The sequence below is a fragment of the Chionomys nivalis genome, chromosome 11 (genome assembly GCF_950005125.1).
Source record: "Chionomys nivalis chromosome 11, mChiNiv1.1, whole genome shotgun sequence".
NCBI classification, from domain to species: Eukaryota; Metazoa; Chordata; class Mammalia; order Rodentia; family Cricetidae; genus Chionomys; species Chionomys nivalis.
In genome coordinates, this window is record NC_080096.1 from 70,562,517 (window position 1) to 70,580,289 (window position 17,773).

General features: G+C 36.4%; 1 protein-coding gene across 2 annotated transcripts in view; it reads right to left on the bottom strand.

Moving 5' to 3' along the window:
- Positions 1-17,773, bottom strand: part of Frmd3 (FERM domain containing 3) — a 194,495-nt gene that overhangs the window by 38,903 nt on the left and 137,819 nt on the right. For both annotated transcript variants that reach the window (XM_057785155.1, XM_057785154.1), the window contains exons 7-10: positions 11,795-11,882; positions 8,776-8,864; positions 3,506-3,569; positions 1,938-2,026 (exon numbers count right to left, since the gene is read on the bottom strand). In XM_057785155.1, coding sequence (XP_057641138.1) covers positions 1,938-2,026; positions 3,506-3,569; positions 8,776-8,864; positions 11,795-11,882 — 330 coding nt within the window. The remainder of the gene's footprint in view (positions 1-1,937; positions 2,027-3,505; positions 3,570-8,775; positions 8,865-11,794; positions 11,883-17,773) is intronic.

A 17,773-nucleotide genomic window follows, 5' to 3' on the forward strand; every position in this document is an offset into this window, starting at 1 on the left:
TTCCATAGTGACTGCACCAGTTTGCACTCCTAACAAGAATGAATATGCATTACCTTTACTTTATATCCTCCCTAAAATTTGTTGTCCTCATTTTTGTGATCTTAGTAATTATGACTGGGGTGAAATGAAATGTCAAAGTAGTTTTGATTTGCATTTCCCTGTAAGTTAAGGACGGTGAGCCTTTTAAAAATACTTCTTAGCCAAACCTGTCATTTTCTGTAACCAGGTAAAACTTCCAGTGGTAGGGCTGGAACACTCACCCAGACATAAAATCTTCAACCTACAACCTGTTCTGTAATGTGGGATGTCTTTCTGTATATGTGTTGCTTTTATTGGCTAATGAATAAAACTGCTTTGGTCTATGTTAGGGCAGAATAAAGCCAGGCAGGAAATTTGAAGAGAGATATATACATATAGGCGGAGTCAGGCAGACATCATGTAGATGTCAAAGGAGAAAGATGCCAGAACCTACTGATAAACCACAGCCTTGTGGTGATACATAGATTAATAGAAACAGGCTAATTTAAGATATAACAGCTAGATAGCAATATGCTTAAGCCATTGGCAAAGCAGTGTTGTAAATAATATAGTTTCTGTGTGATTATTTGAATATTGGCAGCTGGGAAGTGAAAAGAACAGTCTCTGTCTACAGTACTGCCTATGAGAAGTGCTTGGGCAATGGAGGCTCAAGGTTGTGGAAGTGGTCAACCAATGCCACTGGAGGGAGCCCATGACCCATATTTCCTGACTGGCCGGTAGTTGATTATTTGCTGATCCAGAAACCTAGGCTAGAAACAAACATTACTGACCAAAACTTAAAAGAATAAAATCAATGAAATGATTCCTGGTGGTATTCTGCTATATTGATAGATTGCTGCCTAGCCCAATCATTATCAGAGAGGCTTCCTCGAGCAACTGATGAAAACAGATGCAGAGACTCAGAACCAAACATTAGGCAGAGTTCAGGAATCACACAGAAGGGGAGGAGGAAGAACAGTGGGAGCTAGAGGGGTTGAGGACACCAGGAGAACATGGCCCACAGATCAACTAAGCAGTGCTCATAGGGGCTCACAGAGACTGAAGCAGCAATCACAGAGCCTGCACTGATCTGTTCTAGGTCCTCTGAGTCTAGTTGTGGCTGCTTTGGGAGGGGTTTTTATGGGACTCCTAACAGCAAGAGTCTGGGTGTTTCTGACTCTTTTGCGTGCTTTCATGATTTTTCCTCCTACTGGATCCCCCACATAGCCTTGATATGAAGAATTGTGCCTAGTTTTATCACATTTTGTTATGCCGTGTTTGGTTGATAACCCTTGGAAGCCTGCTCTTCTCTGAAAGAAAAGGAAGGAGCAGTGGATCTGTTGAAGAAGGAAAGTGGGGGTTGACTGGGAGGAGAAGAGAGAGGGAGGCTATTGTCAGGATATATTGTATGAAAGAACGTATTTTTTTTTTTTTTTTTTTTTTTTGGGTTTTTTGAGACAGGGTTTCTCTGTGGCTTTGGAGCCTGTCCTGGAACTAGCTCTGTAGACCAGGCTGGTCTCGAACTCACAGAGATCCGCCTGCCTCTGCCTCCCGAGTGCTGGGATTAAAGGCATGCGCCACCATCACCCGGCTGAAAGAATGTATTTTTAACAAAGCAGAAAAAAAAATCCTTCTTATCCTTTGAATTTCTTCTTTGAGAGCTCTCTCTTTGGTTCCATAGCAGTTTTAATTGGGTGGTTCATTTTATTTATTTATTTTTTTAGTTCTTTAAATATTCTAGACACTATCCTTTATCAGATATGTATATGATAAATAATATGTCCTAAATTTATATTACATTTAAATAGAATAAATACAAAGATCGGTGTTAAATAAAATGAGCATGTAGTCATTAGCAAAGCATAAACGGATCATGAGTGCTTTAAAAACCTATAATCAAGGGAACACAGGAGTCTTACTTGTAAAAGGCTTGGTTCTCTACCCCACATTTCCATAGATGCTTGCAGGCAGCTGGTGTTGAAGTATGGAATGCCAAGACAGAATTTTTCTAATAAAAATAACAAGAATGGGTATGTTAAACACAGTTTATATTATTAATGTTTTTCATTAAGGTGTTTATGTGCTTGTAGCCTACTACACATTTTTTTATATGTACATGGAGGTGGTTTAGGAATGTAGGTCTCTATGCATTCTTGTGTGGAGGCAAAAAGTTGGTGTTGGTGTATTCCTTTACCATTCTCAAACTCACTTTTTGAAACAGTTTCTTACTGAACCTTGAATATACCATTTCAACTAGGGTGACAAGTCAGCAAGCTCTAGGGATAACTCTCCTTGGCTGGGGCCAGGAGCTTTATGTGGTTTCTGGATATCAAACTAAAATAATCACGTTTGCACAGTAAATACATTGAGCCTTCACTCCAGCAACCCCTCCAATATTACTATTTTCATTAAAGTTGAAATGGTATAGCTTTTTTCTCATTCATTAGACATCATGAATCTATTTAAATGCCAAACAAAGCTGATTCATAGTTTTCACTAATTCTCCAGTTATCACACCTATCTATCAATCCTTGATTAATCTAAAAAAATTCCTACAACGCTAAATGAACATTCTAGTCATTAGCAAAAGTCAAGAAAATAAGCAAAGTTCAAAGTTAGCTTTAAGGTTCAATATTTTGGGAATAGCCTTCCACCAAGTCCATTCCCGGGTGAGCCGACAAACTATATTTGATGACTGTTAAAAACTCATGAGGGAAAACAAGTTGGGCATATATACTGTGGCCATAACACTTTTTCTAGTGTTGACTGCTGTCTAGTTTTTATATGAATTTATCTTTGCTGGGCAGTGGTGGCGCACGCTTTTAATCCCAGCACTCTGGAGGCAGAGGCAGGCAGATTTTTGTGCGTTTCAAGGCCAGCCTGGTCTACAGAACTAATTCCAGGACAGGCTCCAAAGCTACAGAGAAACCCTGCCACGAAAAACAAAACAAAACAAAACAAAAAAGAATTTATCTTCTGCCCCATTTATTTGTGTCTTAGACAAAGACTTATGGAGAGAGTCCATGTTATATATTTAATAAACTTTATCCCAATCTATCTTTTATATAGGTCTATACAGTTAACATTGCTTATTCACTTTATTCTTACCTGTGGATTACCATTAACTTGTCTAGCACTAAAATGTTTTCAGCAGCCGGGCGGTGGTGGCGCACGCCTTTAATCCCAGCACTCGGGAGGCAGAGGCAGGCGGATCTCTGTGAGTTCGAGACCAGCCTGGTCTACAAGAGCTAGTTCCAGGACAGGCTCCAAAGCCACAGAGAAACCCTGTCTCGAAAAACCAAAAAAAAAAAAAAAAAAAAAAAAAAAATAAAATGTTTTCAGCAAACAGCTTCTATTTTCACCACTCCTCAAAGTAACTCTCTTTTGGGACAACCATACTAAAAGCTATTTTGTTCTTAGATCTCTCTTATGCACACACACTTGCAAATGCACACACATCAAGTAATTATTAAAATCAGTATCTGACCTCCTTTTGGGTGCCAATCACATAAAATGTCTTCCCTTCAAACTTGAATTTGCAAACATCTGGCCTAAGAAAAGAAAGACTCTGGGTGAGAAGGAAAAAACCAAAAACCAAAACAAAACTACAGCTGAACAAGGCACCTAGCTTTGCCATATAAATCTATCTGACTTACAAATGCCAAGGAAACAACAATAAATCAATTTTTTTTATCATAAGTGATGGTATATTAAGAATGGAGGTCTCTGAGTAAATTATGTAGCAATTTTCTTCCCAAGAGTTGATACACTACAAGATCAAAATTATTTCTCCTTCTTCCTTTTGTTTTTTTTTAAAAGTTAGGATACATTTTTTTATTTAACAGGCTCTGAATTATTTGTAAACGTTAGCAACTGAAACATGAATTCTTAAGTTCACTTTTCAAAGTAGGAAGAATGTTAGTAGAATAATATGAATTCAAAGTTTTTAATTTTTTCTATTCTTCTCCATCCATCTCTAGGAAGAACATATACTGCCTTGCAAATTTTCAAAAGAATCACCCCCATCCACATTGAAATTGTCCAAAAAATTATGGTCCAAAGACAACCTTGATTTTATCTCAAAAGGCTATTTGTTGTAACCTGATTTGAATGTACATCCATGGTAATTTCCTTGATGAGTAAAATGAAGGGTGGGTTTTTAATATCACTTTTATTTAATTTCTAGGATAGTTATATTGTATGTGTATTTTTTTCTATGAGAAAAGAAACAGTGCTTCATTCACCTGTTTCAGTTTAAGTATAGAATTTTTGAAATGGTAACAAAGCTGAATTTTAAAAACACAACTATGATTTACATGAGAAGAAAATTTGATTTAGCAAAAGATGCATGGTTATAACAAATAAATATGTTTAAGAAGAAGCCAGGAAAAATGGGGTCCACATGAACACAGTACCAGTAACATAGGCAACCTGAAGAAATGAAAACAGAAACAAATACTTATTAATCTCCATGTTTCCAATGACCCCTCCACAAAATGTCAAGTGGAAAAGACAGGAAATCAATCTGCATTAAGGTGTGGCAGCTTCTAATCAAACCAAACCAGGTCACAAGTAATTTTGGACCTGTGTATAACATCCTCCAGGACTTTTACAGTCCTGGGATAGAATGAGGGCAGTCTTCAAGTTACCCATGCTTCCCAAACTAAGTTGGAATATCTATGGTATCTACCCTGGAATTGACTGAAGTAAACACTTTGGAGCTTCTTTGTCAGATGCTGAAAAATCTAGAGAAGAAAACCAGATAGCAACATCATCATAAAACAATTATAGTTATCAAATTACACTAGATTTCCAAAGCACTCTTACAAACATTGCATTTGTTTCTCCTCCAACTCCTTCGCCCTTTGTAAGACAGACATATATAACCAATACCCATCTTATGAATGAATACATTGAGACTCAAGGAACTTAAGGGTGAGTTCTGAGATTCCTAACCAGAACAGACAAGTGGGTACAAAGGAAGACTGAAAGTATGACTGATTAAAAGCCAATAACACAGTAGGAATAGATGCTATAGAAAAGCTGGGGGTCTTAGACAGATGAACCTAGCACTTAAAAATAACTGAATGTCAATATAAGATTGATTCACCATTCCAGGGATTTTGTTATTCCAAATGAATTTGAGGATTTTTTTTTCTCCTTATGTGAGGAATGAGATGAGGCTGTTGATTGGGAATGCGCTAAATTAGGAAATTGTTTTTGGTTGGTAGATCTTTTTCACAATGTTAATTATATCAAGTCCTAAGCATGGAAGGTCTTTTCAAATTCCAGTATCTTTGTCATTCTCTTTCTTCACAGATATAAAGTTTTCATTGTAAAGGTTTGTCACCTCCCTTGTGTAGTTTATTCTAAATATTTTATTTTCTTTGAGAAATTGGAAATAGTGTGTGATCTCTTTCTCAGCAAACTTGCTACTGGTCTATATAAACACTAGTAAATTTTTAAAGTCAATTATGTATCCTAACACTTTGCTGAAAATATTGATAGTTTCTACATATTTTCTGGGGGAAATTTGGTATCACTTAGATATAAAAGTTATACCATCTTCAGTTGGGAATAATTTGACTATTTGTATAGCTCTAATTTCCCTCTCCTGCTTTACTGCTCTAGCTACTGCTTGAAGCATATTACTGATAAGTAGTGGGAATAGTGGGCAGTTATCTCTCATTTCTGATTCTTTTTCTTTTTTTTTTAGTTTTTTTTTATTTTATTTTATTTTATTTTTTTTTTATTGAGATTTTCTTCATTTAGGATGATACTGACTGTGGGTTTGTCCTACATGCTTTATTGTTCTAGGACTTTTATTATGAAACAATGTTGAGCCTTATTAAAGGCTTTTTCTTTCTCTGCATCTATTGATATGATCATGTGATTTTTGTATTTTTGTCCATTTATAAGGTTTATTACATTTATTTCTTTTATATATTAAGTTTGTATCTCTGGGATAAGGCCAGCTTGATCATGGGATTTCCTCTTTTTGATACATGCCTGTATGTAATTTGTAAGGATTTTAGAATCTCTGTTTATCAGGGATATTGGCATACATGACACACACACACACACACATACACACACAACTGAACATGTGTGTATCCCTGGTTTTGGTATTAGACTAATACTGGCTTCGAAGGAGGGGTTTGGAAGTAGTCTATGTTTCAATGTTGTGAATAATTTAAGAACTATTGGTTGTAGGTTTTTTTTTTTTTTTTTTTTGGAAACCTGTTAGAATTCTGCTTATCTTTAGAGGTTATAAATGATTACTATCTGTTTCATTTTTATCTCTATTGATGTGAAAAATATTCTGACCAAAAAGAACTTAAGGGAAAAAAGTTCATTGGAGGTTACAACTCCAGGACATATCTGTCCCTGAGAGAAGTTAAGGCAGGAACTCAAGGCAGGAACTTGAAGGCAGGCCAACACTCTGTTCCATACAGCAAGCTCTAACCAAGGAATCTACTTATCAGCCTATTGGTGCAGCAGGAACCATGGCTTTCTTACAGTTTAAGGCTTCCTGCCTAGGAATCTATTAATCTATATCAATTAATATTCAAAACAATTATTCACAAAACGTCCACAGGCCAGCCTGATCAAGGATATTTCTCAATTTAGATTCTCTTTCAGATATTCTAGTTTGCTTGCTTTTCTGTCACTGTGATAAACACCATGAAAAAGCAAACCAACTTCTGTGGGGAGGGGGATGAGAGAACTCATTTCATTTCACACTTAAAGGTAGTAGATAACGGAAGTCAGTGTGACAGGAACTCTAGGCAGGAACTTGGAGGCAGAAACTGAAGCAGTGACCACAGAGGAATGCTGCTTACTGGCTTGCTCCTCTGGCTTGCTCAGTCACATTTCTTACACAGCCCAGACCCGTCAATCAGAAATGGCACCACGAAGAATAAGTGGGGTCCTTCTAAATTAAGTAATAATTAAGGAGATTCTCTCGTGACATGTCCATAGGCCAATTTTATAGAAACAATTCCTCAATTGAGATTCCTTCTTCCCATGTGTGTCTAGAAATTTGGGTCAAGTTGACAAAAACTAGCTAGCATAATCTACTCCTTGTTACCTTGACAACAAACATATTATGGTTAAATCATAACAGTTCCCCCAAGATCCCATGTTGATATCACAATATAAAATATAGTCCAACCTTTACTAAAATAAAGCCCCGTATCTTCTAAAATTTCCAATAATTTAAAAGTTAAAGTCCCAAAGGAATGTTACTGTTGGCTCCTGTAAAACCAAAATTATGTCACCACTTCTTATTTATTTATTTAAACAAAAAGGCACAGGAAAAAATTATATCAAATTGAAAACAAGCTTTAGCTGTGAAAATAGCTCAGTGTCCAATATCTGGGACTCACTCATGATCTTTTGAGTTTCAAAGGGCTTGGGTAGCCCCATCACTCCAGCTTTACAATCATGCAGAGGCTCAGCATCCTCCTCTCTATACCTGTCACTGCCCTTAGTGATAATTCCAAGATTATAGTATCTGCACCTGAGTCTATACCTCCACTGACAGTTACCTGCCTTCTGGCTTCACTTCAGGAACCCTGATTCTGCCACTCACTGCCAATCCTCAGCTTTTTTCCAAGACCCCTTCAGTCCTGGGGTTTCTAACATAACTGAGGCTGCACCATTATAAATGACAGCTCCTGGACCTTCTTCATGGACTCTGAACCTGCCACACAGTGCTTAGTCTCATCTGTGCGTCATGACACCTTTATACCTTCAAAAGTATGAAATGGGAGTCTCTTAGACACCAATTTTCTTCCCTCTCGATTAGAGCTTCTGTGTTCTGATCCAGAACAAATACTTCCTAGAAGATTTAACCTCATTCGAGGCCAGCCTGGTCTAGAAGAGCTAGTTCCAGGACAGGCACCAAAAAAAGCTACGGAGAAACCCTGTCTCGAAAATTAAAAAAAAAAAAAAAAAAAAAAAGATTTAACCTCAATGATTGTGGTCTTATTAATATCATCTGACTTTTCAATCTCAGCTAACCATTATTTATTGTCCCAGTAAAGCAAAGAAAGTTTCCTTTCCACAAAGTGTGAATACAAAGCATCATATAAACAACCCTGATATAATCTTTTCTTTCTTTTGAAAATTCACAAGCCAGGCCTCCATTGTTTATATTGCATTATATTACAATTTCCCACAGAATAGCATAATACGCTCGAAACAGTCAATCTCTGTTGTGCACCAAAATTCCAAAATCCTGTAACAATCTTCTCCAAAACAAACACATTCAGGTGTGTTACAGCAAGACCCTACTCCTGGTAGTATTTTTTAAAAAATATATAGTTTCTTTATACTGAGGCAATAACTGAAGCAGAGATTCTGGAAGAACATAGCTTGCTTTTTCCAGTGGCTGGGTCTGCTACCTTTCTTAGACAGCACAGGCTGCCCACCCAGTGATGCTGTAAAACACAGTGGGATAGGCCTTATTACATCCAACTAACCCTCAAGAAAAGAGTTGACAGATATGCCTATGTGGTAATGACGTTTTTATTGATGAATTTTTTCAGTTGAGAGTCACTCTTCTCAGGTCTATCTAGGACTTGTGTCAAGTTCACAAAAGCTAACAAGAAGACCAGATAATTTTAAGTTGTATCAAGTTGACAGTTACAGCTAAGCAATTCACTACCTGACAGTGCCAGAAAAAATAATGCTAAAGAATAAGGAAGGGAAGATCAAGAAAAAGGAAAGCCATTTTTCCAAAGATGTACTCACCATTTTCTCAAATGGATTCTCTTATTTCCCTGGAATACCACAAACCCTGCTGCAGTGAATCCTAAAAATGCTGTAGCACCTCTTGAATCCTGAAGAAATAAAAATTAAGAACTATTTAGACTGAGAAATAGAAATGATAAATGACACGCTTACTTTCCTTCATCTTGGGTTAATTCAAGCCAAGGTCAGTAACTAAAGACAGAAAAATAAGCTATTTAAGGTGGAATTCCCAAGAACATGACTTCTAAACTCTGGAAAAAATCTTAGGTTATGTATTATTTTTCTTTCAGAAATAGACATCTTACCCTATCAGGAACCACATAAAAAATACAGATTTCTCCTAAATACTCTACTTTCCAGTGTTTTGAATACTTGAGCTCTGGATCTTTTCTGTAATGCCAGCAAACTTTTCTTGATTGTCCTTATATTTCTAATACAATGAAATCAAAAATTTGAGCATTTTGACTAAACCGATTCAACCATATGCAGAATCTCTGGCAAATCAGTATAACAGTATCCATAAAAAGCCTACTTAACTCCCAGCCAAACCTGAAACTCTAAGCAACTCATGGATAACTTAAAGGCAAAAACAAACAAACAAACAAAAAACCCAAAACAAACAAAAACCAAAAAACCCCAGAAAAAATTCAGTCAGTTTCCAAACAAGAAAATGAACAGAGGGCAATACATTTCCGGAAAGAAGAAAGACTATAAGTCACTGGATGAAACAAACATATTTACATACTCACTAGAGGCATCTGAGAAATACCATAAAACAATTGTATAGGTAGAAAAAGAAGAAGCATATTCCAATACAGACAAGTAGAATCATCCTGGAATATCTGTGTCACCTGTCAGCTTGACCTCCATGCTCAGAGCCCGAGGAAACAGGGGTTGGGTAAGCTCTGGGCAAGCAGATCTTTATGATGTTTCCCAGGTGCTGATAATGAGCAGACTGAGCTGAGTACAATAGATCCAATACTTACCTAATAATGTGGCTTGGTTTGTGCAAATATAAATGCTAAAGAATAACTCCAAATTTTATTTTTAATATCTGGATTGACAAGAACTCTTAGTCTAGAATTAATGTTACTATCTGATTGATACTTAGTTAAAATGCAGAAAAGAAAATATTTATTGCATGAAACATTTCTTGGGAATATAAACACAAAATCACTTTAGGAAATTGATATGAGGAAAATTGCCTGTCTTGGGAGATAGCTAAATTAGCAAAATGCTACCCATCCAAATATAAAGATCTGAGTTGATATCCCCAAACTCACATATAAAAATATCTGGATTTAGCAATGTGTGCTTGTAACCCTCATTGGTTATGAATGAGGAGAGATTATTTAAAATACCAGCCTAGCCAAATCAATAAACTCCCAGTTTAGTGAGAGACTCTTTCTAATTAAGTTGAGGTGTAGAGAGATTAATGAAAGACACCCAAGGCTGACCTGGGGCCTCCACATGTAAGCACACACATGTGCACACTCAGCTACACATATGTGCGTGCACACTCCACATGTATCCACACACATACACGAGAGAGATAGAGACACAGAAAAATTATGTGCAATTGTGAGACAGGTAATTCTGATAAAAGTTGTTTATGTTTCATACTTGAGGAAAATGTTGCTAAATAATGAGAAAAAGGAAAAAAAATCAACAAATATTCTCATTTCATGTAACTTAAAATGTTTCTTTTTTCTTCACATTTCTCCATTTTGAAGACTACATTGAAAAGCTAATATAATTTTATCTTTTGTGGATATAATGTAAGTTACATTAACCTGTTGGCCAGGAATGTTCAAGAGACTTTCAAAACGTACAGCCTATTGCTTTGTCCTTGGTAACCTCACACTGGTAGAAGGTAAGATCCTACTGCTGAAGATATTATGCACTTCAGAAACAGGACCCAGAGACATCTGAGCTGGAACTGATCAGAAAGCCCTCTCTATGGGGACTCATGGTACCAGAAGATTCCATGTAAGTTTCCAAAGGAGTGAGTCAACCATCAGTCCTACTTGCTGAAATGTCTATAAACCACATCAATGGCCAGCAAGATGTGATAACCCTAAGAGTGCAGTAGTGTCAGGCGTACCTTGGCAATAACCAACAGTTCTCTAATTGAACTAACACCCTGCAAAACAAAAGGGCGTCCATGCTTCATACTGTAAACCTAGCTATCTACTCAATGCTAGTAAAGTCATGGTTACTGGAGGAGAATTTATAACCAGCATAATCCCTACGAACAACCATTAAAAAATAATTGCTTTTATACCCACAAATAAGTGGATCCTTCATTTATCATCAAATAAACTTCTCTTTGAAATAGATGGAGCCCATAATAAAAAACCACAATCAATCAAAAGGCAGAGTTGTAGAGCCCAGTCCCAGTGGGTACATCTACAAAGCATTCCCCTATCTGGGTGTGCATCAAAAGGCAAAATATCCAGGGAATGCTGGTGGCTGGGAGGAGAAGCCCCTATATGCAGGTTACTGGAGTATTAACAGTAAGTCAGAAGAGTCAGGAATGGAAGACAGGAATTATAATAAAAAGTTTGCCTACCTGAGACCTGGCCTACCCTAGCCACCGAGGCCTATGGTACAGAATGATTCTGTGGGTACAGGAACATCAAAGAGGAAAGGAGATGGACTTGAAAGAAAGTCTGAAAATGATGGCCCCAAGACAGTGTTTTTTTTGGTAAAAACTTTGAAAGTAAAGTTGTTTGAATACTCTCACTTTCTGAAGGAAATCATCCATTAGATGAATAAATGAATGCATATTAATTTAGGAAAATTTGACTACTCCAATACAATTAGCTAGCATTTCCAGGTCTCTGGCACAGAACCTAATCACATTCAAAACATGTGATGATAGCCTACTTGTTATATCTTCCACATAATTTTTGTGGTAAGGCTGTATAAATCTAAGGGTATTTTGCCAGGCCTGCATGCCAATAATTTGATTTGGAACAAAATAATGATTACATGGTGACCTCTTTGAGGCCATTACCTTGCATGGGTGAGGATCCACCCCATAAGTTTCCAATGTATGAGCTTTCAGGAGTAAGTTGAATTCAGCAATCGCTGGGCTCTGACCTCTAAAATGACACACGCACACACATTTTAAAAATTAGAGAATTCAAGTAACATACAATCAGTAAAAACTAGTCATCCTGTTAATCAATCGAATATTATTTTCTGTTTAATATAGAATAAAAATTCTTAAGTCAATAGGACCAGGTACATTCACCAGTATTTCTTACCATGCAGAGCCCCTTGAGAAGGTCACATTTTGTAGTTAATTGTACAAAAATACACTGCTGTATAATATCAGCACTCTATTGAGTATGTAGTTACTCAATATTATCAAATTACTAGTAAGGATGTCCTCACAAATTATATCTAATACAAAAGAAAACTCAGGATCTCTTCTTTAAAAGATTTCCCAGGATGAATGGTATTTCTTGTCCAGACCAGAAAGAGGGCACTCTTATTCCCCCAACAACAATCCTAAACAGAACCTTTTGGGTACAAAAAAAGTAGTAGGTAATTCTACAAAAAGTCCTGAATTATCAGAGGAAATCTCAAATATTAGATTAGTTCTAGAACTGTACTCTATGTTGGTAAACAAGCTGCAGGAAAAAGGGGGTTATCAAATACCGTTTCATGAAGGACTGACTTGTACATGAGATAATAAAATATTTCAAGATCCTACTTTGATTAATATGAACATCTCAAATGTACCAAAATCTAAACTATTCCTGGTTAAGAAGGGTATGCTATGGAAAACCAGAATGCCATTTTATATTTTAATTACAAAATTATATTGTGCCATTAAATCTAACTGCACTGAAGCTCCATACATAGAAGAATTGTCACTCAATCCCTTCAAAAGACTAAAGGATTCATTAAATTAAAATGGTGCCCATAGGAATCATTTCCTCCTTTTCTCTTATTGCATTGAAGTTTTGCTTCAGTATATCTGCGGGGCATCTTCATCATAATCAGTGTTGTGTTGACTCTTTAGTCCATCATCTCTTCCCTTGATCTCTCTGTCTCTGTCTCTATAGCACACACACTTCTACTTGCTTTAGGAGAAAACTAATGAAGCTGTGATATCCCAAAGGCTACTAAAACAACAATCTATTGTAACAGCCTTCAATGCAAAATTTCAGCCTTAGTAATTTAGACAGGATTCATGGCGCACCAAGTTCAAAGCCAACGTGTCCCTTTGCCTCCTAAAGTTTCAGAACTGCCTCTGCGTGGACTCATACTTTTGTCTTAGTCAAAAGGCTCTCACTCCACTACAGACTGGTTAGAACTCTTCTGCTGTATAGAGACGGCCACTTTCATGATGATGAAATGGTCAATGTATTTTTATTTCTTTAATTTTAAAATTATTATATATATAACATATATATATATATATATATATATATATATATATATGACTGTTTTGCTTGCGTTTATGTCTGTGTAGCATATGCATTCTTGGTCACTTGGTGCTCTGGGAGACCAGCAGGGTATTAGATACTATGGATCTGGAGTGACAGATAGTTGTGAGCTGCCGTGTGGGTGCTGAAAATTGAACCTGGGTCCTCTGGAAGAGCCACAAGTGCTCTTAACCATGACTGAGCCATCTCTCCAACTTCTATTAGTACATCTTAAAAACCATATATTATGCTTTTGTAAAATCTAAGTTGTCTTTAAGGTTCATCTTTCTTTTTCTAGTCTATGTAGCAAAGATTACAGTTCAGTTCACCCTTTACATATTCATTTTCTATATGCTTGTCCTTAGAATGGTCAGTTGAGAGATGGGACCTTTTAGAGATGTGACCAAGTGCAAAAGTCAGTAAGAATGGTGCCTTCTAAAGGGGTATTGTAGTTCTCGTTACATCCCAGTTAATATCTCATTGAGAGATAGGTATTACAAAGTGACACAGAACTGGGATATGATTCAGTGTATACAGTACTGCTGTAAGATTGAGGACAAGAGTCTGGATTCACAGGACCCATGTAAGAGACAGACACAATAGTGCACAACACAGGAGGTAGAGACAGCAGAACCTCTGGAAAATCTCACAGGCCAGCTAGCACATTGTACATAAGCAGGGAAAAACAAGACTCTGCCTACAATAAGGTGGAAGGCAAGTAGGGACACCTGATGTTGTCTCTGTACCAGTTTGCAACTCTGCAAGCATGCATCTATACTCACACAAAGTAATAAGGGAGAGAGAGAGAGAGAGAGAGAGAGAGAGAGAGAGAGAGAGAGAGAGAGAGATTGAGTAATTGAGATGAAGCAAGCTTACTTAGCCCCTGAATGGTTTGTCTTTGCCCTCCCACAAATGCACTCACCATGTGACCATCTGAAATGTTGCAATACAGCCAGAGTTAAACAGATGATCATTTCCAGAGCTAAATGAATATATTTCTAAATATAGTACCCAGCCTCTAGTGTTTTGTGATAACAAGAGAAAGGAAATAGACTAAAATGAAAGGTGACTAATTTTCCCTTATCTAAGAAGTATTTTTGTAACTAATACTTTCTATGGCAAATACTCTTTATAGGCATCCTTTCTATACCTCATGGTATAGAACACCAAACTTAATACCAGGTGACAGCAGAGTTCCAGATCTGACCAACTCCAGAAGACTTACAATTAAACTCACGGATCTCTGCTAAACAGAGGCTGCTATCCAGGGTATGAAAAGGCAAGTTGCAACATGGGAGAAATAGATCAGCAATGAGGACAACCAAAAAAATACTAATATCTAGAATACTTTTAAAACTCCTAATAATTAACAAACAGCATTTAAAAAAATATAGGTAACCAAAAAATGGACAAAAGTCTTATACACATAATAAGTAGGTAACATGAATAATCATCATGTATGCAGAAATATGTTCAACCTCTTTACTAGCAAAATATAACTTAAAAGTATAAAAAACCCTTAACATATCTGGATATGATAAAACTAAAAAGCCTAACAAAGCCTAGCAACAGAGAGAGTGCACAACAAAACCAGGCATCCTATTATGATGAGAAAGAGCAAGTTAGGATAATTAATATGGAAAGGAAAGCTCTGGCACTATCTACTAAAATTTAGTTTGTTTATGATAAATTACAGCAATTCTAATCATAGTAACACTTTCAACATAATCTTAATTATTATGCCAAGTAGTATATAAAAGATAGTGATTTTGTAATCGAAAAAAACAATGTGACTGTACACCTAACAACAGTAGTATGGATATAATACATAATACTGAGCAACCATAAGAATAAATAAAAGCAACGATACATAGGAAATGGGTTAATATCACAAGTGTAACGAACCAAAGAAACTAGACATGCTATTAAGTAATGAATACCTGTTTCCATAAGTTTAAAAGGGGAGAACCCTGAAGATAAAACTAAGAGTATTAAAATACTATATGCCATAGTATCAGGCCTTAAGTTTAAATCTAGTGTATTTTCTGTTGAGTTTTATATAGTTATCCTGGTGACGTTTATATCAACTTGACACAAGCTAGGGTCATTAAAGAGGAGGGAGCTTCAATTGAGAAAATGTGTCCGGGGCTTTAGGTAAACCTGTTGGGTATTTTTTTTTTTTTAATTAGTGATTGTTATGGGAGGGTTCAGTCCACTCTAGGTGGGCTTGTGGTCCTGAGTTCTATAAGAAAACAGGCTGAACAAGCAAAACAGTACAAACCAGGAAGTAGCACTCCTCCATAGCTTCTGTGTTAGCTATGGTCCTTAGGTGCTTACAGTAGCTAACACAGTTCCTGTCCTGGCTTTATTTGATGATGGAGCATAAGTCAAATATCCCTTTGTTCTCCAGCTTACTCTTGATCATGGTGTTTCATTACAGCAATAGTAATCCTAACTAGGACAATAGTGAAATACGTGGATCTAGTTTTATTCTTTTGCATGATGATAATTGCCATTCCCAACACAGGTTGATAAGACAATGCATTTTTAGTACCATGTGTTTTGGGCTCTTTGCTGCATATCATTGGCTGTAAGTGCATCAAATTATTTTGGGGCTTCCTGTTTTGGTTCATTGTTTTTGTGGCTGTTTTACAAGGGTGTCATGTTTTGGTTACTATAGTTTGATTGTATATTCCTTACTCAGGGAGTGGCATGTCCTCAACTTTGTTCATGTTGCTCAACTGTTCTGATTATTTAGGGTCTTTTATTGTTTCACATGAGGTTTAGGCTCAGTTTTTTCCATTTTCTTTCTTTTAGGTTTATCATTTCCTCAATTATTACCCCTGAACATGACTGAAACTAGAAAACCTATGGAGGGGAAGTGTCAGTTAGGATGTTTAATATAGGAAAGCACAAGATTATCTTTAAAATACAAACCTTCATGTCAATATTGCTTGGTTGTGTTTGTCTGCATATTTCTGCTAAGTGAGCATCTGAATAAATTAGTTGACAAATTTATACACAAAGAAAGACTCAGTGCAGGTATCAGAGATGACAAGAGGATAGAGCCATAGAAGCTAAGACAGAAATTAAATAAACTGAGCTCCTGAGACTCCTAAATTATTTGTCATTTAATAATTTTTTTCATAGTAAGTAATTACATTCTGTTCCTTTAGTCTCCCACTGGACATTAGTTTCTGGAATAACTTTGAATATGGCAACAGAAAATAAAAATCATCTGCAAGATGAAGTTTTTCCAAAGAGATATTGAAAAAAATCAAAGATTAGCTGCATTTCTTTTTTAGGAGCCAGCAATTCTAACATATAATTCTCTTAAGATTCAACTAAATTTGATGAGGTTGGATAATTATGTATTTAGCTGTACTTCCTGTCCTATATTTAAGTCCTATATACATGTCCTGACTACTTTAGCTGACAAAGAACAGTCTCTTTCATATTGGTCTTCTTTGAGTACGCCTTCACAAACAGTATAAAACCCACAGCTCCCAGGAATAAATGGTTATTAGTCACTACTAACTTATAATGAGGTATCGACTATTGCTGGCCATATCTGAGCTGATTATAAAGTACAAGCACAGAAGGAATGGGCTTGGCTCTGCCTGACCCATTTGGATACAGAAACTCCATAATTAAATTCAGGGAGAGAAAACCAATAACACATTCTCATTCTGAGCAGTGGGATTATCTATATTGAGTTAGTGGTATAACTTGTTCAGGACTTTAGTCATATTACATTGCTGCAATTTTAAAGTTTCCTCACATTTGGCTTCAAATGTTTGAGCATTTCTTTTAATATTTGTCTTTTAGTATATGCTGGATCTTAATTTAAGAGGCTCCAGAGAGTGTATTATTTACAGCTTGGTTGTAGAATTTGATGTTAGTAGGGAAACTCATGTACCCTTCAGATCCATTACTGGCCCTCTGAGCATTGTAAAATCTTATTCTTCCCCATTTCCCTGACTCCCCATGGGCAAGATGTGCCCTGCCCTGGCTGGTATTTGTGGTATCTCAGAGGGGGATCATTCAGTTGTCCTGCAGATTAGAGGTTTGGCTATTCGTTCTTATATTTGTGGCAAGCGCCTCTTCTTCTACCATTACTCATTCTTTTCTTTCTTTTTTTTTTTAAATCTTAATTCATATATATATATATATTTTATATCCATTACTCATTCTTAGAGGAGTATGAAAATAACAACAATAGCAATAACAAACAACACCAGCTATACCATTCTGCTTCATATGACAGGTTAGATTGTAATTAATTTATCTTTCTAAGATCTCAAACGAAATAAAATAATATGACTTTGATGTTTACTTCATTATTTAGAGTTAGAGAGATCAATGAGGTATATCTTTAAGAATCTGAACTGAGAAGGAAAGCCTCCAGCCTGCCACTTCTAATATTTGACTTAGAGAGAGATGGTATATATTGAAATTACCTGTCTGTAGGCCCCGTTTTTGAAAAAAATATGGCAAATATGGGCAGACAGTCTGGTAGAAGAAGATATGAAGGCAAACTGAGGCCATGCAGGACC